The sequence below is a fragment of the Thunnus maccoyii genome, chromosome 22 (genome assembly GCF_910596095.1).
Source record: "Thunnus maccoyii chromosome 22, fThuMac1.1, whole genome shotgun sequence".
In the NCBI taxonomy this organism is placed as follows: Eukaryota; Metazoa; Chordata; class Actinopteri; order Scombriformes; family Scombridae; genus Thunnus; species Thunnus maccoyii.
Genome location: NC_056554.1, coordinates 374,626 through 401,188, shown reverse-complemented (window position 1 = coordinate 401,188; position 26,563 = coordinate 374,626). Strand labels below are relative to the sequence as shown.

The 26,563-nt window shown below is 39.3% G+C and overlaps 1 protein-coding gene across 1 annotated transcript; it reads right to left on the bottom strand.

Moving 5' to 3' along the window:
- Positions 1-4,807: 4,807 nt before the first annotated feature.
- On the bottom strand, positions 4,808-25,847 carry ap1s1 (adaptor related protein complex 1 subunit sigma 1). Its single transcript, XM_042400834.1, has 5 exons — positions 25,676-25,847; positions 21,783-21,961; positions 14,422-14,530; positions 12,538-12,675; positions 4,808-5,753 (listed from the first exon to the last, which is right to left on the bottom strand). Exons 1-5 carry the CDS (start codon positions 25,676-25,678, stop codon positions 5,706-5,708), a joined length of 477 nt encoding a protein of 158 aa, XP_042256768.1. The 5' UTR covers positions 25,679-25,847; the 3' UTR covers positions 4,808-5,705.
- Positions 25,848-26,563: the final 716 nt, after the last annotated feature.

Sequence of the window (26,563 nt, the reverse complement as noted above, 5' to 3'; positions counted from 1 at the left end):
AGTCAAAACATATGATGAGCTGATTGACTAAAGACAAAGTTGAAACTGGGTATTAAATAAAATCTCACCCAGTGGAGAAGAAAAAAAACGTTATTTAACACACTATTAAAAGTTATCCACGTTAGAAGAATGTCCCTTTGAATGAGAAAAAGGGGCAGCAGAGGTCAGGGTTAATGATACAACCACAGGAAGCCCCTCAAATATGAAGAATGTGAGGAGGATTGCCCTTTCAGTATGTTTCAAATGAAGTGCTTGTTGGATTGTGGCCAAAACAGAATTTCTGACAATCACACCAACTTTAAGCAGCATTTGGACAGGTGTGCTGAGGTGTCAAAGTACGCATACAACTGTGTGCAACCCTGTGAATGTCTTCGAGGTGAGACTGTCCAAAAGTGAGTGTTGTTATCCCGTCAGAACTACAAAGTCATGACACAGACACCAAATTCTTGGGGGAGGCAGTGTGATGCAGAGAGGGGGAGGTTATGATACCCTGCTTTCTAATGAGTGGCCATTCAAAACAACTAGAAACATGTTGCACATCTGTCACATTGCACCAACTAGTTCATTTGAAGAATATTGAGGGTCACAGGGATAAAGGAAAAAATACATTAAAATTCTGAGATTAGACTGAATTTTGAGATTTATGACGGAATTCAAGACTTGACAAAGATTTGTAACATTTTTCTCAAATTATTAAACATACTGCCATCTCAGAATTGAAATGATTCGTCTCCGATGCTGGTCCGGAAACAACCGACAAGCTGGTGTCTTTGTTTTGCAGCAGTTTCCAGCAGATTGTACTGCAACACATTTTCAGCTTCTCTTCCCTGTGTGCTCCTTTTTTCGCATTTGTCCCTCTTACACAGCGATACAATGCATCATTCTATCTCTGGCATATTAGAAAACAATCAGATCACACGATGAGCCCTTACTCCTGGAACATGTACTAACATTTAGAGTTCAGCAGGTGTCTCATACAGAGGAAAACAAAAGGATTTATGTGTACAGAGAACAGACATTCAACAGAACTGACTCTGCAGTGCCATTTGCCCCTCCTTAGAAAAGTTCAGCATGAATGTACTGCAGCCTGTTCCCAACTAAGACCTCTACACTTTCTTAGTTTCTCCAGGAAGTACACTTACTCAAGGGTCATGAGGATGTGCCCTCTAAAAGAACATAGTGTTGCAATGACAATTCGATATTCACTTAAAAGTTCTCTGTACAAATATACCAATAACATGTTCAGGAGGTCACATGAGGTGTGTGACAAACTTGGCTGGTGGGTGGATGGTCTGTCATGAGCTGTTGTCTGTTTCTTGTTGTAGTTAAAAGCAATATTGGAGCATTAAAAAAAAGAATATTTAAAACAAAACTAAATAGAGACCCATCACCAACCAGAATCAAGCTGCTCACACAGTGTACAAACTTCAAGCATAATCTGAACATCTAAACATTTTTCACTTGAACTGATCACATCTTTGACAGTCCACATCATTCTTTAATTGCACTGCAGCAACTCTTTGAGCACGATAGCAAGACCCAGAAAAGAAGGAAAGCAGTCAAGCTAAAACCAAATTCCTCCTGTAACCACTGCCATCCAACTTTCCTTCATCCACATCTACTACCAACCACCACACCCCTGTCTTTCATACATTTGAAAGGCTGTGATCTAGGAATGTGATGAAAGCATTCAAAGAAAGAAAAGTAATTTCCTATAAGAAATTAGATGGAGGTTCAGAGATTCAGAATTCCTGATAGAACACTGTAGAAATGATAATCCTGTATAATGAAAGATAAGCATTTACTTTGAGGCAGTACAAGAAAGGTTTTCCTCTGTAGGTTTACATAGGACTGGAAAATGTAACAAGACCTTTGTAGCAACTGCTAACAAAACAATGTATCTGGAATCCTGGTTGTCTTAATATTGTAATTCAGCCTAAAAGAAATTATTTTAAATGAAAAGATCTGTTTCAGCTGTGTGAAATGAGTGATTGATACATTTTGTGAAAGCACTGATGACATGATATTGTAATAATCAGTTCTGATTTTATGAAAATAATTATTTCAATGTATTTATTTGAAGAAAGTGAACATTTGCTGAAACTAAGTGGTTCCTGAAGCATTTTGGCTTTTTAAAACCTCATCTTGCCATGAAGGAACATGGATAAGACTGCTTGCAGACACTGTACAATCATTTATTTTCCCGAATAGTTAATCCAAGGGAAAATCTGGTTCACTACATGTGATGAATGATGAGTTTTTGTACATACCTTAAAAGTGACTGCGAAGGAAGTTTGATAGTACAGCTAATATAATCATCCCTGTCCACAGCTTATGAAGTAAACATGTAATACATTATATAAGAACACAACACAACACACACTAACTTTAGACTAAATACCAGGGGTGTAACAGTGCACATGTTCACTCTACATTGTCAGCTTTGTATAGGGCCTGCATGGGCCTCGTACAGGTGCTGAGCAAAAGTTGCACATGTGTGAGAATAAACATAAGATCTTTGTGCATTTGCATACGTTTCCAGCAACTTACATGCCAGTCTAAACTAAATCAAGTTGAAATAGAAACTGGGAAACAAACCAAACCCTGACCTAAAACATGAGGTATGGACAAACCATGACTTTGGTGAACTGTTACACCCCTAAGAAATACATTCAAAACTGATTGCAGGCATACTACTGTTTAAAGAATGCACTTTGTTTAACTTAAATGTCATTTCATCTACTAAAGGAAGAGCATCTATATCTGATCCTGCCATTTTACCTTCCTGCCCTTGATGGCATTTCACACAGACATCAGATTAGATCAGCAACATCAGTAACAACCAGACATTCAAAGGATAAAAATTCATAAAATTATGTCTGACCATAGGATGTACTTGTCTATTATTCATTTATTTCTAATTGCCTTGGAACTTGAGTCCAGTCCTAACATGTAGTGTCAGTCACTCTATCTCAGCGTTAGCTTCCTGCTTTCTGGAGGTAAACTAAGTGGGATGTGATTCTCAGTTGCACTTTGTTAAATTGCATAAGATAGACTCGACATTTCAATCTTGTTAGTACATCAGTCAATCTATGGTGCATATGAATGGCTCATATGGGAACAAGCTATTTTAGGTTGTGATGCAAATCTCAAATGTCTTCAGTTCATTATTCTCAATCCATTCTGCAGTTTAACAGCCTAGGCCCACTGTATTGGGTAAGATGGACCAATCACAGATACGGGAATGAATTTCAAAAGGTACAACTCTGCCTGTATGAAAAAAGTCAACATAAAATCTTGAAGCATCAATTGTTCAATAAATTGCAATATAGTGACGGGTGTTTCTGATGCCATCTCTGGATTATATACTAGAACAACTAGAGAGTGAGGCCAGAAAAGAAAGGAAGATGTCGTAATTGTGGCCCTCAAATCCTATTAGTTATGACGACACTTGTATCTTCACTGCTGAGATCTTGGGATCATGCTGACTCAACCCGGCTTTATAATGTGATGCACAAAGCAACAACACAGGCCATTCAAGCCATCATGTGCTTAAATGACTTCACTGGAAGTGAAAGTAAATTACCCAGCCTGCCTGTTGTTAACATCCATTAGATCTTTTAGAGTACAGAGATAGTACATAGATATGAACATGCAGTGTTACAACTAGAGATGCACCAATAACGATGCACTGATATCAGATACTGGTCTGATACTGACTCAAATAGCTGGATTGGGTATCCGTGATAATGGATCGATTTGGTATTGGATACCATTATTTTAATAAATAACAATTCAGTAAATTTATATCTATGTATTTATTTGTTACATTTTGTTTTACAAAGTTAAGAAAGCAACGTTTTTGTCAAGCTTGATATTGCCTTACATATAAAAGAATGATCCCAGTCTTCTCCACACAGTGAGGTATACAGCTTATTAATTAAACACTGGTCATCGATTGGTACATGGTATCGGCCAATACCAAAAGCCCAGGTATCAGGACTGAAAAAGTCAGATCGGTGCATCCCTAGTTACATTATAGATGACTACTACACTGTATGTTTCAGTTGATTTCTATTCAGAATCCAGTTGATATAATATGGTTAAATTGGGGATTCGTTTACAACCTGTCTGGTTCTGTTTGACATAGACTGTATCTAACAGAGTGGCTGCATCCACCGACACCAGCAGTGAAGCTGCACCATGGCCACAGAAAGTGCATGTTTCTTAATGGTTGGTGAGTGTCTGTTAGAACTATTTGAGGAAAACTCATCAACACTTTAACCACCACTCTACATTTGTGAAAGGTACAGACGGGGCCTACCTTAATGTTGCCATGTCTGCAACGGGCCACCGACCCCTGTCAAAAGATACTCGTCACCAGACCTAACAGCTTTTCTGTGGGAAACCCTGCATCTGTATATTAAACTGCAGGTAACCATAGCAATAACACCAAAGCTTCATGCAATGCAACCATCAGTTAAACAGAACTAATCATGACTTAAATTGGATGACTATTTGAACACAGTTTTTTGTTTTGTTTTGGGTTTTTTTGCAGTGGTGACAGGTAATAATCCAAGTGGGATAATAGCTCTACGAGGTGTCCTGATATTGATGACAACACACTGGTGGAACACTCATTCTCTGGTATATTATTGCTTCCATAATCAATAGGAATAATGGCGAACACTACAAAAGCAAGACTGCAAAAACATTGAATTTTTTTCTTTAAATAAGTCTGGTGATATCCAGTAGTTTTTGTTTTGTCAACAATTCAAAGTCCAAAACCAACAATAACAAGTACTGTGTGTGTATCCAAAGCCTGATATATCTTATTTCTCTGTGCTGTGAAGCAACAAATGTGGATTCATCCGCCGCTGAAAACAGTCCCCTTGAAATGCACTACTTCCTCCTGTTTGAGTAACATTTGTTAAAAACTACAGTGACCAGCTGTTTTTTTTAAATACAAAACTATATATTTGTGAGCTATTTTTTAAGATTTACATCTTCAGTAGGAACCAATGTGCTTGGGACTGAGAGCGACACACAGGGTAGGGAAGTCAGAAGTACTGAGAGATGGACTAACACATTGTTGGATTTGGTCTCTTCAAGAGAATTGTTTACAATAAGAAAATATATAATAACACCAGACTTATCCTTTAAGTGATTCCCAGTTTTTTTTCTCTCTCTTTTTCTATTCCCAAAATCCCCAACCTACTCTTAAGCCCACACTGAGTATCTGACCAAACTCCATGAAACAGTGTGCTATTTGTATCAAAGCATCAGCGAAACTACAAACCTGCCTCAGTATGGCTCTAAAGCCAGTATCCATGGTGGGTTATTATCTTAACTCTTATAAGCAAACTGGACTCCATCTCACCCATTTAAAATTCTGAACCCTCCTGCAGCCACACACAGATCACACACACACACACACACACACACACACACACACACACACACACACACACACACACACACACACACAGACACACAGACACACAGACACACAGACACACACAAGGATCTTCCAGTCCTAACTGAGTCTCTTCCTCAGTTAAACACTGTTTATCAGTCCCCAGAGCCCACAGATACACAGAACCAGTGCTGTCAGTCCAAGCATGTTCATTCCCAGATTCCATCCCACCCCCACTCATCCAGCCCTCTGCCTTAGTATCTATAGTCTCTCACAACGGTGCTGTGTACTACGCCAAGCCCATCTCCTCCAACACACTCCTGGGTGACTCGTCTTCCTGTGAAGAAAACAGACACAGAGATTGGAAGACTCAGTTACAGTCTTTAACGTTCACTAATTAATCACAGTAAGTACAAAGAACACCAGTTAATGAATACAATAAAAAAGATATGTGTATATGAATATTTCATTAGCTACCAGCTCTAAGACGTAGCGAGCAGACTCAGGCCTTGTTCCGTCACATTACATTATGGCTACAGCTGCAAGGATGAATCGATTAGTTGCCAACTATTAAATTAATCGCCAACTATTTTGATAATTGATTAATTGTTTTGAGTCATTTTTAAGAGGAAAATTTCCAAATTCTCTGGTTCCAGATTCTCAAATGTGAATATTTTCTAATTTCTTTAGTCCTTTATGACACTCAGGGTTCCTACACCTTTTCTTAAATCAAATTCAAGCACTTTTCAAGCAAATTATATATATACACACATATATATACATATATGTGTGTGCGTGCATGCGTGTGTATGTATGTATGTATGTGTGTGTGTGCATTTAGCACTATATCTTTAATACATACATAGCAGGGTCCAAAATGTCTGAGACCACTTTCCCATTTAGACTTTTAGATCCCACTGTAAATATACCGATCAGCCAAAACATTTAAACCACTGACAGATGAAGTGAATATATTAGGCAGCAAGTGAACAGTTTGTTCTTGAAGTTGATATGTTGGAAGCAGGAAAAATGGGCCAGCATAAGGATCTAAGCAACTTTGACAAGGGTCAAATTGTGATGACCAGATGACTGGGTCAGAGCATCTCCAAAACAGCACATCTTGTGGGGTATTCCCAGTATGCAGTGGCCAGTCACTACCAAAAATGGTCTAAGGAAAGATAGCTGGTGAACCAGTGACAGGGTCATAGTTGCCCAAGGCACACTGATGCACGTGGGGGACGAAGGCTCGCCCGTCTGGTCCGATCCCACAGAAGAGCTACTGTAGCTGAAATTGCTGAAAATGTTAATACTGGGTATGATAAACAGGTGTCAGAACACACAGTGCATTGCAGCTTGCTGCGTATAGGGCTATGTAGCCGCAGAACAGTCAGAGGGCCCATGCTGACACCTGTCCACCGCCAACAGCGCCTACAATGGGCAAGTGAGCATCAGAACTGGACCATAGAGCAATGGAAGAAGGTGGCCTCGTCTGATGAATCACGTTTTCTTTTACATCATGTGGACGGCCAGTTGCCTGTGCATCATTTACCTGGGGAAGAGATGGCACCAGAATGCACTATGGGAAGAAAGCAAGCTGGCGGACGCAGTGTAATGCTCTGGCCAATGTTAAACCCTGTGTGCTGGTATTCATATGGACGTTACTTCGACATGTACCGCCTACCAAAACATTGTTGCAGACCAAGTACAGCCTTTCATGGCACTGGTACTCCCTGATGGCAGTGGCCTTTTTCAGCAGGATAATGCACCCTGCCAAACTGCAAAAACTGTTCAGGAATGGTTTGAGGAACATGATAAAGAGTTCAAGTTGTTGCCTTGGCCTCCACATTCCCCAGATCTCAATCCATCGAGCATCTGTGGAATGTGTTGGAAAAAGAAGTCCGATCCATGGAGGCTCCACCTCGCAACTTACAGGACTTCAAGGACCTGCTGCTAATGTCTTGGTGTCAGATACCAAAGGACACCTTCAGATGTCTTGTGGAGTCCATGCCTTGATGGGTCAGAGGTGTTTTGATGGCACGAGGGGGACCTACACAATATTAGGCAAGTGGTTTTAATGTTTTGGATGATATATAGATATATATATTTAGTTGAATTTATTAATAGGATAGCCCCTTGAGATGTAGCATCTCATTTTCAAGGGGGTCCTAAAACACACAAAATACAGAATATAACACATACTTACAATGACAACGTTATATAACAAACATAGACTACAAATACACAGATACAGACAGCTCTCTCATCATCTGCCACCCACACCCCCCACCTTCAGCAGTTGTACAAGAAGCTAGATACAAGAAATGAAAAATGACCCGTAAAATCAGATCAGTTTCATCAGTACCGAGAGCACTTGAAACAATTCATCTTCTAATTGCAAATACACACAAATTAAAAGCATGAACAGGTTGTTTTACGATGACAGAATAAAGAGGTCCTGAAGCAGTGAAAAGAATTAATAAACTTAGCATGAAAAGTAAGGAAATTTGTGCTTGGTAGATTATTTCTTTGTTGTAACAATGCTTCTTGGCAATAAATCTTATACCGTTGGAAAGCCTGTTTTTTTCCCTTTTAAATGGTGCCACATTTGAAAGGAACGTGCATTTGTGGGATGAGCAGCAGAGCTGACTATGTGGGTTGCGTCCATGAAAAATTTGCCAAATCTTCTCTGCCAATGCCAAAAAGCTTATTTTGCTCTTGCTATTGACTCCCCCAGGTGCTGCTAATCAGGTGACTGATTGGCACCTGATTGGAAGCACCTGTGAGCATGGGCCCTGCTACAGTGGTCAGTAGGTGTCTGCTCCAAGAATTGGCATTCCACGTTTGACTGATCTGGATAGGGCCTGTGCGATTCGACAACTTCAAGCTGGTGTTCCGCAAAACCAAGTTGCAGCATTATTTGGAGAGAGCCCTAGTACCATCTCCAAAGTGAAGGCCAAGTTCCATATAACGGGGGATGTCAGAGACAGGCCGCAAAGTGGGCATCCCAAGAAGACGACACCCCAAGAAGACCGTTTCCTCACCCTGTCAGCACTTAGGTACCGTAGGCTGTCTTCTACAGATTTGCAGTCAAGGTTTGCAGGACGATATGGCTGACGGCTCTCTACCCCGACAATCTGGAACAGACTGCACGCAGCCAATCTCCAGTCTCATAGGGCTGCCAGGAGGCCTACTCTTCACCATCAGGCCCGTTTGCGCTGGTGTCAGCAACACATGCACTGGAACCTGAACATGTGGAGGAACGTTATGTTCAGCGATGAGTCCAGATTCTGCCTAGGCAGTTGGATCGTAGGGTCAAAGTGTGGAGAGTAATGTAATGTGAAAATGTAAGAACTTAACCAGGATGGGTCTGGGAGCAGATCTAGTGCAGGAGCTGAAGGTGGGAGGGCGATGAGCCCTTTCGATGACTGGGACCGTGGGGGAATTCTCCTTGCAAAGCAGTAGTGGAATCAGCTGGTTCACAAAGGCGATCATGTCTCTTCCCTCACTTTGTTCGGGGACATTAATGAAGCGAAGATTAGATGACCTACTTCTGTTGTCTGCATCATCAACTTTCTCCTTCAGGTAGGCATTTTCTTTTTCAAGTGATTGTTTAAGTTTCATCAGGTCATCAACGTTATCCTCATAAGCACTCACCCTATGTTCAAGCTCAGAGACTTGATCACACAAGGTGGATAAAGATCCTTGAATGTTAGAGAGACTCGTTTGGATGGTCTCAATTTTAGAGTCAAAATAAGTCTTTATGTCAGATGTGGTCCGCTGAATGGCGTCCCAAATCGAATGAAGGGAAACTTTGGCCTGATCCATACCGGGGTCCAAAAAGTGATCCGAGTTAATGATCCAAATAGTTATTTACTGCAGGAGATAAATAACCAGAAAATGTCGATCTAGATAACTGGGAAATGTAGATCTGGACGTCAATTAGACAAAAGTAGCATATAAGACAGGCCCAAATTAGAGAAGCAGTCTGAGACCTGCCGGAGACCCTCATGCCACACACATGGATACTGGAATGCTTGGAAACATACAACATCAACAGGACACAAGAACCTTCATCAAGAACTCAATGGGGCTGTGGAAAATGACTCAAATGCCAACTCAAAGCCAATTGCACTAGAATGAGCGAGACATCGACTCACTGATTCACATCACCAGGATCAACAATAACGACACTGGAATGTCATTCAAACTAGATAAGTGTGGTCGGATGGTATCAAAGGGAGGTGATCAGAACCAAGGGGGTTGAACGACAAGAAGGCAGCATTGCAGATGTTCAGGACAGCTACAAATACCTTGGGATCCCGCAGGCAAATGGGAACCATGAGGAAGCCGCAAGGAAGTCAGCCACAGCCAAATACCTACACAGAGTAAGGCAGGTCCTGAAAAGTCTGCTGAATGGGAAGAACAAGATATAAGCCATCAACATGTACGCACTGCCAGTCATCAGATACCCCGCTGATATAATAAGCTGGCCAAAGGAGGAGATAGAGGCTACTGATATCAAGACAAGGAAGCTCCTCACAATGAATGGAGGTTTTCATCCCAAGTCCAGCACCCTGAGACTGTACACTAAGCCGAATGAGGGAGGCCAAGGACTGGTGAGCGTCAGAGCCACTATCCCGGATGAAACAACCAAGATCCAGGAATACATCAGGAAGATGGCCCCCAAAGATGAGCAGCTAAGTGAATACCTCAGGCAGCAGAAACCTGATGATGCAGAGGAGGAACCATCATGGAGGGACAAGCCCCTACATGTTGATCGACAAATGACAGAAGAAGGCAGTGGTGATAGATGTAGCATTCCCAAGCGACAGCAACATCAGGGAGAAGGAACATGAGAAGCTCGAAAAATACCAAGGGCTGAAAGAGAGGCTAGAAAAGATGTGGGGAGTAAAGGCAACAGTGGTGCCAGTGGTAATCGGAGCACTGGGGGCTGTGACCCACAAATTGGGAGAGTGGCTCCAGCAGATTCCAGGTACGACATCTGAGGTCTCTGTCCAAAAGAGCGCAGTCCTAGGAACAGCTAAGATACTGTGTAGAACCCTGAAACTCCCAGGCCCAAGGGACCCGAGCTTGAGGAAGACACATCACCACCCCCCATGGGAGGGGGGTGAGAGGGGGATTTTTTTTTTTTTGTATGGTTGTGTATGTTGTATGTATGTATGTTGTTGTGTATTACTATGCTATAAACAACCAAAATTATGTTTAGTGACGGCATTCTACAAAAGGGAGACAAATTTAAAAGAAATGTGTCACTGATCCAGCACTTGGCCATGAAAGTAATGCAATTGCAATTTCAAGCACTTTCAAGCACTTTATTCAAAATCCAAAAACATTTCAAACTTTGAAAATACCACATTAATATTCAAGTGTTTTCATGGATTTCCAGCCCTGGTACAAACCCTGTAAACTGAGTAGTTTGAGCTGTGGACAGAACAAGACACTTGAGGACATCATCTTGGACTTTGGGAAAGTGATTGACATTTTTCACCATGTTCTGACAGTATATGGACCAAACAACTAATAAATTAATCAAGAAAATAATTGACAGATCAATCGATAATGAAAATTATCATTAGTTGCAGCCCTAATTATAGCATTATGCAGCCCGCCAAAATATTCAGCAATGCTGAAAGAAAAATGCATATAATCTAATTTATGGCAGACCACAGATAAGACTGCTCTCAAACTCATGGGTCAGTCAACTGAGCAACTAGTGCTAGTACTAAACCTCAATGCTTTTTGACACCAACCAAGATGTGTTTGTAACACCAAATATTGAAAACTACCAAGTATTGAAAGCTAAAAGTCTGAACAGATTCATAATCTAATCAAATAAAAATGACAAGAAATGTCTTCCCTGTCGTAATATTACCAGTTATATTCACACATTAACCACTAGTAACTGGATGATTAAAGCTGTACACAAGTTATAGCAGCCTATGTTTGGGTTTGACCATTCAATGACATTCAGCACTACAAACTCCACCAGATCAGAAAGCACCACCTCTGAAAGCAGGGACTTTTTTGGCACCGGGAAACTATGTAAAACTCTGGTTTCTGTGGTGGAAACAAAATGATTCAGGGGCCCTGCTATTATTTTTATTTGGTATTTGTCTTAAATAGTAGATCAGATCCACATTTCTACTGTCAGGGCTTCCCACCATGTATTACAGCAAATGAGAAAATTACTGAAACAAAGAGTGTCCTCACCAAGGTCAGAGGGATTTCTATAAAATGTTAACCTCGAGGAAGAAAGCGTGAGGCATTTGCTAACTAAATTAATAATCATGATCTCTCTGATACAGCTCAGAGGGTGACGATTGATAGATTGATCACATCATATGTTCACTTTGTGGTTCATAAGAGAAATGTCAGGGAAAAAATAAAAACTTCAGTTCTGCTATCCAGCTCTTACCATGTCACTTCAGTATTTTTCAACCTGGACCCTATTTTTCATTTATCATTTTGTGTATAAGTGACTAATGGGGACAACAGTTTTTGAAATTGGTCCAATATTGAGTGAGAGCGCTTCAGCTGGCAGCCGCATAACAAGCATCAATGTCCATCCACTAAAAGTGCTTGTTTTTGCCACTGACAGGAACAGATTGTTATTGTAAGTGTCTGACAACATTATGTTAAGGACCATACAGAGAAATAAAACTTTTTTCTTAACCTTTTGCTTAATCCGGTTTGTTTGTTGCATGTCTCACCAAGTCTTGCTCAATGAGAAGTCTCATTCTGAAATCGCAAGAGCTGACTTGTTGTCGAAATCAGCTAAATATTGAGCCATGATAAAGCTGGAGAGAGGAGTGCTGGGAGGAGTTTGTTGTGTTGGAGTACCAAAAAGTTTGTGTTATCTAAAAGATTTTCAAAGTCATGGGCGAATATTTAGCTGATTAGCACTATTGCCCCATCAGATTACATTTTAGCCCGGTTTGTGGCTACTGGCTGAAGCGCTCTTGCTCAATACTGGACACAAAATGATGGCAGAATAGGGTCCAGGTTGAAAAATACTGAGGTTTCCCTTTAACTCTAATCTCCTGATAACCAACAACCAGGCAAAGAAAAAGAACAGAAACAGAGATAGTGGGTCAGGTTACCTCCTGCAGTAGGTCAGCTTGTTCAATGGCTTTGAGGACGCTCTTCTTAGATGTGTCCTGGATCTCCCCTCCCATCAGGAACTCATCCAGAATGAAGTAGGCCTTCTCAAAGTTGAAGATGATGTCCAGCTCACACACCTGTACAAACAAATACCAATCATCAAGGTATAGTTTCTGTAAATCCACATGCACAAGCAGCAGATCAGTAACCAGATTTCTCCCCACCCACAACCTGAATTTAGAAGCATGGCTTACTGATATTAACTAGTGGTGTAACGGAACGTAGCTGATCTGTGATCCCAACGGATCGCCCCCCCACAGTTCGGTATGCATGTGAACCGCAGATTAACTGCAAAATTTAATGTCTCATTGGAGAAAGAGTAAACTAACTGCTGTAGCTACAAGTCATGGATAGACAGCGTGTTGCTAACAGTTTGTGTGGGAGTAGACTGACAGCGCAGTGAGAGAGAAAGGCACGAAAAGTGTTTGAATTTAACAAATATCTAAATGCTGGTGGTGGAAGCCCACTTGTTTATACTTTTATAGGCTACTTTGTGTTCAGAGCTGAAAAAAATTAAATTTACCTGGAACTATTACAATACAGTGGAAAATGCTTGTTGTGATCACGTCTGTTTGGGTGAAATTGATTGCTATAAGTGGACGATTATTATAACCGATTTTTTTTCTTTTTCTAAATTACTCATGCAGATTACCATTTAATTGATATTTGCATATTTATTACATGAATATAAAGCAATGCAATGTGCAGCTTCACTATTTACTGAATTTTATTGACCGTTTCAAAATATAGTAGTTTCAAACGCTTGTTGTTTTGCTGCTGCATCTCGTTGGCTCGATTTTGGCAGTTTGTCATAAGCTTCAAGGAGACTATGCTTTTCATCGAGAGAGAATGACTTTCTTTTTCCCGTCATGATGTCAATGTGCAGCACCAGGTAACCAGCCTGAAGCAGAGGGGTCGTGTGTTTAGGCGGCGGGGGTGGGGGCCACAGGGGCCTGCAGTAAGAAAGTTTAATCAGAATCAACTTTTGGAGAAATGAAACCCGCTGTACAACCCTGCCATGAGGGGGCACAAAAACATTATTAAGAAGAGGGGAGGACATTTCTCTTTGATAAAGTTAAAAGTAAAGTTAGGCTTTGCTGACAGCTTCCTGACTCATTTTAAAAAAGACGAGAGAATAGAGAGAGTGAGAGAGAGCGAGAGAGACAGAAGCAGTGGTCGAGTGAGCTAGAGAGTGGACGAGGAGAGTGAGCGGTGGTAGTGAGAAAACCGGTGAATGAGAGGAATAATACTTTATTTTCTGATTGTTTCATGACGGTTACAAATACCGCACCCCCACCCCACACCTCAGCACAAACCTGTGGAAGTAGGCCACAGCGCCTGATAATAGTGCCGCAGCTGCTAAGTACATATCATATGTGTATCATGGCACAAAATGAATACTGTAAGCGGACTACTTGATTACTATAAGAAAATTATTTAAACAGCATTTGTATAGGGATGATTCTGTCCCCAGCTTTTTGATCCATATAAGCGGTTGATCATTGTAACCGTGATCACTATAAGCAGTTTCCACTGTATGATAACATAATATAATCGATTCATCTTTTTTTAAGTATTGCCGAAAGATTGCTGTTTTCAGCATCTCAAATGTGATGATGTAATGTTTTCCCTCTTTTCTAATATCCTGCCCTGATTACAGAAACCAGGTTCCTCATTTAAATGATAGTTAAAAAAATCAGATTACTGGAGATAGCGGACTGTAACCTGGTTGCCTGAGTACATGTAAACACACATAATGCTTTGTACAGCAGAGAAAATCTAGGTAAAATATTCAGAGAGAGCTTTAGAGATCTAAGACTTACACTGCCAAAGTATTTATCCAGCAGCTCTACAAAGCGGTGAATGACTTCCAGTGTGATCAGCTCATTGTCCTGCTCTTCAATTGCACAACAAAAATACAGGCTGGCATACCTGCATGAATACACACACACACACACACACACACAAAATCACAATCATAAAAGAGAGAAACACTGTAAAACCTCAAAAGGAATAAATGGTCAAAGTCAATGGGGATGGATTTGCACTTCACTGTAACATCTGTTTTCATAAGCTATTCCTCCATACATTAATGCCTTTGACCCTTACCAGGCATTAGACTGAACACAGCCCTGTGTTAAAAAAAAATAAAAATGTCTGTGTTGGCTTGATTGAGTAATATTTCCATGATTTGCATTTTAATTTTTGGGATAAATAAAGTATTTATCTATCTATCTGATATGGATATGCTATCAGACACCAAAATACTGCACAATGGTTAATAATATAGTGACATTGAGTTGTTCCATGAATTCTGCCATTGCTTCCTAGCTTCTAGCTTGCTTTTTGCACTGTCAATTGACATTTTGTCTTTTCACTTAACCTCCCTGTAAACTAAACATGTTAGACAGTTGTCCGACAACAGTGAGGTTGTGCTACATCATGTGTTAAACCTGCACTAATTGATATTTCTATATTAACAATGGATGATGATTTTTTTGTTCTAACTCTTGAAACAACTAGAAAGCCTGAGCCAGAGGACCTAAGAGTTCTGATTGGTTTATATTGAATGAGTAGGCCAGAGAGGTACTGTGGAGCAGGGCCGTTTAGAGCTTTATGGACCAGGAGTAAAATTTTGCAGTCAGTTGTGAAACAAGTATGATGTGGTCAAATTTGCTCTTTCTGGTTAAGATTCTGGCATCAGCGTTTTAGATGAGCTGTCGTCTGCCCACAGTCTTTCTAGGTAGACAGTGAGGAGGGTATTGAAATAGTCCAACCAACAAGATATGAATAAATGTATGTAGTTGTTATTCTGTATCTGTCTGAGACAAGAATCCTCTTGGATATGTTCTTTAACTGATAAAATTTAGTTTTTGTGATGTTGGTGACATGGCTCTAGAATGTTAGGTCTAAGCGAATGATGACACCCAGATTTTTAACCTGTACAGTACTCTTTAGGGAAAAAGAGACTAGCAGAGAACATACTTCTTGCTGCAGAAGCTTAGCATCAATCATGGTTAAGATGGAGGAAGTTGGGGGACATCCAGGTGTTTATGTCTTTGATGCTTTCAACCAGTGATTTCACAAGTCTCCAGGGGACAGGGACAGGTATAACTTTGTGTCATCAGCATAATGATGGTTGCATATGCTGTTTTCATGTATCATGTGGCTAAGAGGCAGGATGTATTTATAATACAATTATAATAGTACAATTGTAGAAAGGGGGATCAATACTTAGACTAAGTATTTAATACTTAGTCTGAGGCATACAATGTCGACATTCAGATGAAGTTCCAGAGAGACACAGAAAATTTCCGTCGTCCATTTGATAGGAGGCGAACCAGTCAAGTACTGAGACAGAAATTCCTACCCACTTCTCAAGCCTTTTAATTAAAATGTTATGGTCAATGGTATCAAATCCTGCATTTAAATCTAATAGTACCAAGACTGAGACTTCACCAATGTCACTGTTACCTCTTAGATCATAAAGTACCTTGAGAGTACTTTGGTGTCACATCATCCTGTGGGGATCATGAATGTCTGTGCCAAATTTCATGGCAATCCATCCAACAGCCAATGAGATATTTCAGTCTGGACCAAAGTAGTGGAGCGACTGACCAAACTACTAGCATGGCTAAAACCTACAGCATGCAACCTTCAACTTTACCTGCATTTTATAATAACTGAAGTAACTGGTTTTATTATAGACCTGCGTGGAGGGTGTTGCATGTTTGAACTACAAGAGGACAGCTATATAAACTTAAAACAATTAGTAAGGAAATTTGTATTTGGTAGATTATTTCTTTGTTGTAACAATGCTTCTTGGCAATAAATCTTATACCGTTGGAAAGCCTGTTTATTTCCCTTTTAAATGGTGCCACATTTATAAGGAACATGCATTTATGGGATGAGCAGCAGAGCTGAGTATGTCGGTTGCGTCCATGAAAAATATGCCAAATCTTCTCTGCCAATGCCAAACAGATTATTCTGCCATTGACTCTTGTTTGGTGGATTGGATGATTGAAGTTTGAAGAAACAAGACATATTGGCAATTTAGCAATTAATTCATTTAACAAACAGGAGCCTCCGTAGCATGTGGAAGAACCATACACAGCCACAACAGCCTGGCACTGCTGCTCATCCCACAAACGCATGTTCCTTACAAATGTGGCACCATTTAAAAGGGAAATAAACAGGCTTTCCAACAGAACATGATTTATTGCAAAAAGCATTGTTACAACAAAGAAATAATCTACCAAACACAAATTTACTTAATTTTTGTGCTAAGTTTAGTTCATGCCTAGATCATATCAGGGTTGTATGATCTGAGATTTTCTTTGAGAATAAGTCTAATATCTTATAACTTGACAAGTTCCACATTTGCTATATTCTATTAAAACAAATCTAAAATGCCAGGCTTAAAGGGTTAACAGGAGATTTGTGATGAGCAGCAGAGCTCTTTTTACAAGTGCAGTATTCCCTCGGTCCATCTTCTCTGCAGGAAATCCCTCTGTGCTTGACTCATCACCCACCCACCTGCCAAAACACAGGCACAGGCTGATAGGTTCTCCTTTGTTTTATTTGTCCACCTCTGCATTCTGTTCACACACTGTGGCATCTGTATGTATGTGTGTATGTGTATGTATATGTGTGTGTGTGTGTGTGTGTGTGTGTGTGTGTGCAGTTAAATCAATGAGAGTGGAATGCTGGGTCTCACCCTGTCCACCCACCTAAAATCTAATGCAGCTCAGCCTACATACAAACAGACAAGAACTTTCATCGGTCTGTGGGAGGTGAACTAAAGTAAAGAGTGCACACACTAAAATCAGAGACACTGCTGCTTTACTGAAGTCAAATGTAAGACTTTTTAATTGCTACCTGGGAATCAATCCTTGACCGATTTCAAATCAAAACAAACAAACAAACAAAAAAAACAGATAAGGTGCTAAAATCAAAATCAAAATACAGGTATATTTGACTTCGCTAGGGATTTCCAGCCTGACATTAAAACTGAAGCTTCCTTTGAGATGAAAAGTATGAAGTCTTCTATCCCAGCATTAACAAGCACAGTGGGTAGCAACAGAGATGGATGATGGAAATGGAGGGCAGAGAGATGCAATGAAGTGCAACTCGTTTAAGTTAGCTGCTCCAACACTCTCAGCTCCAGTGTTGTATGCTAGTGAAGTCAGTTTAACTACTTATTCACCAAGTACAACTTTGAAGTTGTCATCTTCTTTAATAACTTTCTAAAAACATTTAAAAATATATCTTTTATCTAAAAGATGGCCACCCACCTAGAGCCCGGTTCTGCGTGAGGTTTCTTCCCGTTAAAAGGGGAGTTTTTGCTTGCCACTGTCACCAAATGCTTGCTCATGGGGGAATTGTTGGGTCTCTCTAAATTAAAGAGTTCAGTCTAGACCTGCTCTGTGTGAAAAGTGCCCTGAGATGACTTTTGTTATGATTTGGTGCTATAAAAATAAAACTGAATTGAAAATTGAATTGAATTGAATAGAATTTTATGTGCCTGGGTATGTATTACATCTCTTGTACATTTAAAGTGTTCAAATTTCTGTCTGATCATTTTTTCTGCTATACATGTTTTTTGTCTATTTGATGTTGTATTGTTTTTATGACCCCGTATGTTTTTAATGACTTTGAAATGAAAGGGGGGGACTTTGTATGGGCTTCTTTCCTCTCCTGCAAAATCAATATAACTTTTTAAAAGTGGAATATTTTATTGTAACCTCTGTGCAAATAAACGAAACTAAACTAACTTAACGTTAGACACTGAGTCAGATGTTGGTACAACCTCCTCTATTGCTGACAGCAGCCACACAGGACAGGTACTCTACAGCAGTCATTCGCAACCAGTGGGCCACAGCCCACAGCTGGGCCTCAGAGCGCCATCTAGTTGGCCGCAGAGACACTGGTACTGCCAAATGGTTAGATTAAATTTTCTTTTGGTAATTTACAAAGCAGTTATTTTTATATCTTAATGTGCTCAAGAATTCCCGTAAATAAAAACGTCAAATTAAAATGCATAATTTCAATAACCTGCTCCGTTTGAATATCACCACGCCAACCACGACACATCATCAGGTAGAGACAAATATGTTTTGCCACTGTTAGCTAGCTACCTAAGTTTCTCTGTTGATCTTGCTTCAGAAGACATGGGTCTGTCCACTGTGTTGGAAAATGAACTAATGGAACTATCAGCTAACAGCAGCCTGAAGCTTCAGTTCACACAAGTTGACCTTGCTTCACTCTGGATACTGGCTGCCAGTCAATATCCCTCTCTGTCAAAACAGGCAATCAAATTTCCATTGCCTTTCACCATTGTGACTGTCACAAAATCAAAGGCAAGGAACAAATTGAAAGCAACTTTGAATGCTACTCTACCTGTCAGCCTCTCACCCATTCCACCACAGCTTGATCTCATTATTTCCCAGAGGTAAGCACAAGTGTCTCACTGAAGGTAAGCAGAGTATTTATTTTGGCCATTACAGCTGACAGTGGCATAACACATATTTACAGCTTATTACAGCTTACAGTTTATTTTTTCTCCGTTTCTAGTCATGTTATGTTTTTTTTCTCATTCATTTGGGAAGGTGGTCTTTGGAAATTTTTTTTTCAATCAAATCAATAAAAGTGGGCCTTATGTTACAAAAGGTTGAAAACTCCTGCTCTACAGTGCAGTGTGGAAATCTGATGTTTTACACAGATGAGGTAAAACCTGAAACTTGACATGTTGGCTGTTAACGGACTTTAGTGTGGACCATTTAGGTGATTGGCCTGTAGTGTAACTGGGCAGCAGCCATGAATAATATATTTCTCATAATCACAGGTGAGCTACATTGAAGAGCAAATATCAGGGCTTGTGAAAGAAAAGCTAAATATACACATAGGGTTCAGTAAAGTGCAGCATGACCTGCTGTCAGTCATCATAAATTGATTTCCCCTTGTGGATCCATGTAGTGCTGATGATACAGGATGACTTCATAAAAACTGTCCAATAAATAAGTTACCTGTCTGTCCATGTGACTTCATGACTAGTGTCATACTTCATTAGTCAAAGACAATGTGAACATAAAGCAGACCAGATCTTAAAGACAAAGATGATCATTAATTTCTTTTGTCTGGATCAACTGAACTGAACTACAGGTATAAATAGACTCTCTCAACAGGACTGCTGATGTTAAGAAAGTGTTTTCCAGTAGGTTATCGTCATAAGTAATTGTAATACAAAAATATTGGACTTGTCTTCACAGTGTCATTTTGTGTATCACTGCAAACCTCTGTAAATGGAACCACATTCCAGCGCATGTGCAGTGGCCTCTACATTACACAGAACTACTCTGCAGAGACTGAAAACATGATCGCTGTTATTAGTCACTTACTTTATTTGATTTAGCTGCTGCCTGAGGAAGAAGTTACTCTGAAGATCATATTCAGCTGAAAATGAAGCAGTGGCTGTTCCTATAAGTTTCATGAATATCATTTCTGTATTAGACTTGCTGTATGTAAGCGTGAGCAAACAACATACACACCAGAAATAGAAAGAAAAGAAGATCCAGAGATGGAAAATATTCCATCAGGAAAGTGGTATTTTGGCCAGAAGAAATGAATAAATGAGGAGAGAAGAAGGAGAAGACGACAGTGATGACACAAACTAGATTGTGTAAATTAATTGTTGAAGTAATTTGTGTTACTTTATCTTTTTTACACATTAATTCTCATTTGATATCAACATCACTTAACAAAGACCATAAGTGTTCATGATATAATTATGGACTTTAAAATGAATACAAATATTATTTTCGGTTCCACCAGTAAGTTCTGGAGCTTCTTAAGATGCTCTCAGCCTCCTACGAGTGTGTAGAAGTCACTTGTGAATTAATCATCATTAAGGTGTGTTTGGGAAACAAGGCCCTGGTCTTTGTTTTAGGTGAAGAAATATGTTCTATGACAATAGTATAAAGATTTAAACATGCAGTAGTGCTGCAAATAATGCTGCCAGTTCCTGGTAGAAAATAATACCAATAAATAAATGCTTAAGCCACATACCACATAACCACAACATCCTCAGTTCAATTCCAGCTGACCTGTTGCATGTCATATCCATCCGTCTATACTGTTTGCTATTCAATAAAACCTGACATGCCCAAAATATCCATCTACTAATAAATAAATGAGTAAATAAATCTGTTTAATAGCTATTGCCTAGAACATGTTGCTATGGTTACAGTGGCTACCATAGTATTTAAACAGACGTTTTTCCACCTTTAAGCAGAACCAATAGGACTGTTTGGTTTTAGATTGTGTAGAGTGTCAGTTGAGAGGATGTCAGCTGATAGAATATCCATGTGGTTCATGGTTTAAGCCAAAAATATCAAGGACAAAAAGAGTGAGAGTACGCACATCCAAAAAACTTTCACGGGTGCTTGTTCAAAAATCACATAGAGGCAAAAATCAGAAAAAAGATCCGCACACTGTACTAGTTGCTGAATACGTCTGTGGCTACATATTGTTTGTCTTGCTCTGTGATGGTGATTTGACAATGCCTGACGAAGATCTCTGGTAGATCAAAACATTGCTCAATTAAATTTGCTGGGAGCTACTAGTGCAGTGTGCGGATCTTCTCTCTGATTTTTGCCTTGAGCCAAAAATATGAAATGACTCCTCACAGCTTGTGCAACAATAACCAAGTGTTCTAAAACTAAATGACTGCACTGTAATTTCCAAAGTCCAACATTTACAGTGATTTTCTACCTTTTTGCAGCTGGTCTAAACCCCAACACACACATATTCAGGTGTCATGAATAGAGCTGAAACTAAGGTTAAGCTGATTACTCGATTGACAGAAAATTTATCAGCGACTACTGTAATAAATGATTCATCAATTTTCAAATTTTTTTAATCTGAAGTGCCAAACATTCACTGGTTCTAACTTCTACAGTGTGAGGATTTGATACTCTTCTTTGTCATATGATTTTTACGAATATTTTTTTATTATGAAAATTAAACATTTATGGGTTTTGAACTGCAAACAAGCAATTTGAATACACCACCTGTGAGAAATGCACTATGGGCTTTTTAACCATTTTATAGCCAAAGCCATTAATCGATTGATCAAAGAATCACTAACAAAGACACTTCTGTGACAATTAATGACTTAGCATTTTACCTTTTATAGACAATCTTGAGGTCTCTCCATTCTAGGAAGCTGCACATCTTTGGTTTGCGGGCCAGCACTATCTGCATCAGCTCCCTGACCATCTTCTTCTTGTCCCGTTCAGCTGTGGCTGTGTACCACTTCTGCAGCCGCAGCTTCCCCTGCCGGCTGAACAGCAGCATGAAACGCATCTGCAAAGACAAGGATGGAAAACATTAAAAGCAAAGAGAGGAACAAGGACAGGAAAGTATTGATTAATAATGTCAAAGTAAAAAAACAATCTGGTCATATTCTGTATTTTTCTTTTTGTCAACAAATCCAATTCAAAGTCCAAAACCAACGATGTATGTATCCTACCAACAAGAATTGTATGTGTATCCAAAGACTGATATATCAAATAACTCTGCCATAGACCTCTGCTGTTGTCCAAAAACTATTAAAAACACGTCAGTCAGCCACACCACTGCACCAGGTGACATGTTCCTTCATCACCAAGAGTTTGGTTGTGTTAGTTTGTTTAGAAACGGCTCCAAAGACTAATAACAGTGATCACATTTTCAGTCTCAGGAAAGTAGTTCTGTGTAAGGCAGACACCACTGATCATGTGAGGGAACGCGGTTTCATTTACAGCTTCACTCGCTTGTTGTACTACATATCACAACTTCTTCTTGACATTGTACTTAAGTTCTTTCAACAGTGTGGCTTGTTGACATGTTTTTAACCGTTTTTGAACAACAACAGAGCTCTACAGCACAGAGGAATAAGATATATCAGGCTTTGAATACAATGAGTTCATTCTTGGTTTGGCTCTGCACATGAGATTTATTGACAATGAGAAAAATATAGAAATTGTCAGCCAAATACTTTAATGACGGCTTTCATGTTGATGTATTATCTGGCAACATGGGAAAATGCAGTTTTACTGCTCCAATAAAGGAATTTCAAATAGTTACAAGTCTCACACTTCTGCTGCACGCATCACCTAGTACAAATGACTACCTCATGAAGCTGGTTAAGCTATTGCCAAGAGTGTGCAAAGCTGTCATCAAAGCAAAAGGTGGCTACTTTGAGGAATCTAAAATATGAAACATCATTTCAAACATAGTTTCAAGGTCTTCAGTGTTGTTCTACAATGTAGAAAATAGCAAAAATAAAGAAAAAATGAGCAGGTCTGTCCCAAGTTTTGGCTGGTACCATATACTGTGAGATAAAGATTTTGCCATACTATTTATCTCTAGTTGTATTAGGCAATTGTGGGCAGTGTTACAAACTAGCTGAGCAGCAGCATTGATTCATGGCAACAATGGATTTTTATATGATTTCACATGAATGAGATGAAGTACCATAAAATCTTCAGCACTGACTGGCCTTTACTTACCTCACCTGCAGAGAGGACCGGGTATTTATATGAAACAATCTTATTTAAAGACTGGCCTCTCATTTCTCATATTTTAGTATGAAGCCCCCTTGTTTTTGATCTGCTCCTGTTACTGTTAATGCAAACTCAACACTTCTTCCATGGTGACTTGTTGTCTTGATAAATTCAGTGTAATGTACATTTTCACAGCATTTATTCCATCACATCCTCAACACTCTGCTGAGAACACCTTCTCCTCTGAAACATAAATATATTTTCATTCAGTATGTAATTCCAGTCTCTTCTACTGTTTTTTCACAGTTAAGTTAGCTTCAATGAAATTCACTACTTCCTGCACAGATATTTCACATTAAAAGCCTTTCAGTAGCTCTAAAGGGCATTACGCCTCCCTTCCTGGTATGTGAAACATCTGCAGGAATGTTGAGTTTCTTAACAGCTTTACCTTGACAACGATCAAAAATTGGCTAAAAGGAAGTGACTGAAGATAATTATAAAAATAAAACAGCATCAGTGTTAAAGTGTTGGTATTAGAGGAAAAGAGAGCAGCAGCATCGTGAGCATGACTTAATGACTTTGTTCTGTGGAAATGTACATTATACTGTGAGCTATTGTGAGAGTGAATAGGTAATTATACCCCCTTCAATAACTTTTACCTCTTTTCTTTGTATTAGCAACCAGCATTTGCATGTGCTGGACACTCATCTATTATTTGAATTCAGAATACTTTACCATACCGTTATTTGTCAGGTATTTATTTTACTGGATTTTCAAAAAAAACAAAAAAAAAAAACAAAAAAAAAAACATGTTCATATGTTTTATCCATAAACTATTTCTCACATGCTTTTCCATATCTAATGTATCATGATTTCTATCCATATTGTGACATATTGCCCATTTCAAGGCTATGCTTAAATACTGGTTCTGCTTTTATCAAACAAGGTTAGTTTTAACTAAATCATACATGTCTTCATCAGTCAACTTCAATCCAAATACCCTCAGTGAGTTTCAGCCCTCATGGAGAACACTTAAATGGAGACATGCTGCACTATAGAGAACATCACACAAAATTCTCTTTAAAACTACTTAATGTGGCCTGTTGTTCAAGTTTTAGTGTCAGCTAAAACCTAGCTCTGGTCTAATATAATATAGGTCCACAGTGCTGAAGTTAAAGTAAGCTAACAATATTATAATACAGCTCCACAGTTCTGAAGTTAAAGAAAGACATTTCATAAGCTTGTTGCTTTAATTCTACAGCACATTGTTAAAGCCACTGTGCACTACCAGCTCAGCACCAAACAGCATACAGACACAGTTAGAGACTAGCCGGTTAAGATAGTGGAGTATTTAGTAGCTAAAGAGACAGGTATTTTTCCTCAGGAGTTGGTGGAGACCAAAACAGAGCTAAAAGATCAGTGATTATTGTACTTGCATTTGTAATTTAGCCACAAACAAGACTGCAATGGGATGACAATGTTAACTCTGTGTCTGCTGAGTATGTAGGTAGGAAATGGTATGCTTACACATTAGCCATTAGAACTTCATAAGCTGGGGATACGTAGGTGCTGTGCGTTCTGTTCTGAAGTGGATGTTAATTGATTAATCTATTGTCATCAGATATCTAAATGGAGTTTGGTGTGATATTCTCTCCACACATGAACAAACATGCCTGTCCACAGCTAGAAGAAGCATACAGGTATAGTTACACAAACCTGATGCGACCAGGAAAATCAACACATGCTGCAGTGACTGTGGGATTCATCTAATTCTATTAAAGGCTCTACAATACACACAATCATAACACAATTCTACCACTACCTACTAGTTGTCTTTACTTACATCTGCCTGCTCTCTCTATGGTCTCTATGACAAAGAGAAAGTGTGGTGTCTGTTTGTTTTACAGCAGCAGTATACTTGGATGGAGGATATTTGAGTATTGCCAGTGGAGTTATTGGAAATCACATCTGTTTAGTGCAAAGAAAAAATGAGTTTGTTTTAACTGCGTTGTGTACAATGTACCAATAATGTGAGAACAGTGCCTCAAGAGAAATGATATATTTTATCTTAATAACTTAACATTTATCGTGCACTTAAATCTAATCATCAATTACTCATTGTGTATACATCCTGTCGACTGCCAGACAGACAGAAACATCTCACTGACACCTTTATTGTTGACACTGACAAACAATTGAAGCTTAATTCAGTAACTATGAGGAAGCTCGGCAGCTAATCAGACCTTCAAATATCACAGTCTGTCATGCTAAATGTTAACATTACCGAATGTTATTGTGAAACAACTAGCATAACACGACTATAAGCTGATTTAAAAGCCCAAAGTGTGCCAGTTACGTTAGTCAGGGCTATTTCACACCGTATGCTGTTCTACGGCCTGTTAGCTTGCAGGCTACGCTGAGAGAAGCCAGGTGCAGGTACCGCAGGTAGGTACTTCCTGATATCATACACCTTGCTAGCATTAGCTTAGCACCTAACTGCTGCCTTTTTAGCGAACGAGACGGAGTAACTTACCATTTTTCGGATTCTTTTTAAGCTACCACGACGTCACAGACGAACTCTACCTCTAAACTGCCTGGTCCAACGTAAATATGTACACTGCAGCTAACGTTGACAGTCCATGTCTGTGTCAGATGCTGTACTACTAAACACTGGACCCATTCCCTGAGCAGTTCCGGCTCCTGCGGAGCATGCGCAATTCATAAAACCCCAAGCCCTGAGTTTTGCCTGTCAGGTAACACTATCTTTGTCAATTCGTCAAATCTAAAAATTACGTTACATATTACATTATTTTGTTACTCAAACATTTTTAAAAAATATATAATTTATATAAAAATAACTATGGAAGTTGCATATATATATGTTCTGTATATATATATATATATATATATATGTGTGTGTGTGTGTATGTGTGTGTGTGTGTTCTGTGTGTGTGTGTGTGTGTATATATATATATATACACACACACACACACACATATATACATATATATATATATATATATATATAAATGTTACAATGTCAGATATATTCTACGTGACCAAAGTTTCAAATAACGAAACTGCAAACCTTTGTGCAAATCTTCTTTATGCACCCACACATTGGGCAAAGCGCCCGGTGTAAGATAGGGCCCTTATGTAGAAGTAATCCCTGTGAGCAAAAAGCACCAGCTTAAAAATGCTCTGAACATTCACTTTCCAACGTTTTTTTCTACTTTGAAACTGAGCTGATTTCAACTCATGACGGATTTCTTTATATGGTCATCTGGGCTGCAGCGTGTGTATCAGCTGCTCTTGTTGGAGTTCACTGTTGTGCTTCTAATGGCCAGTCTAGTAAATGTGGTATTACTGCAGTGCCAAATAGCACCACAAGGTGGTGCCTCCCTTTGTTTTGTTGTGATGT

Bases quoted from the DNA above. Each gene is read 5' to 3' on its own strand.
- ap1s1 (XM_042400834.1), bottom strand. The intron at 14,531-21,782 runs GTAAAATGCTAA...GTATTCATGCAG, and splicing joins CTCAAGATTGTCTATAAAAG to GTATGCCAGCCTGTATTTTT. The intron at 5,754-12,537 runs GTAACCTGACCC...TTTTCTTCACAG, and splicing joins AAGCTGACCTACTGCAGGAG to GAAGACGAGTCACCCAGGAG.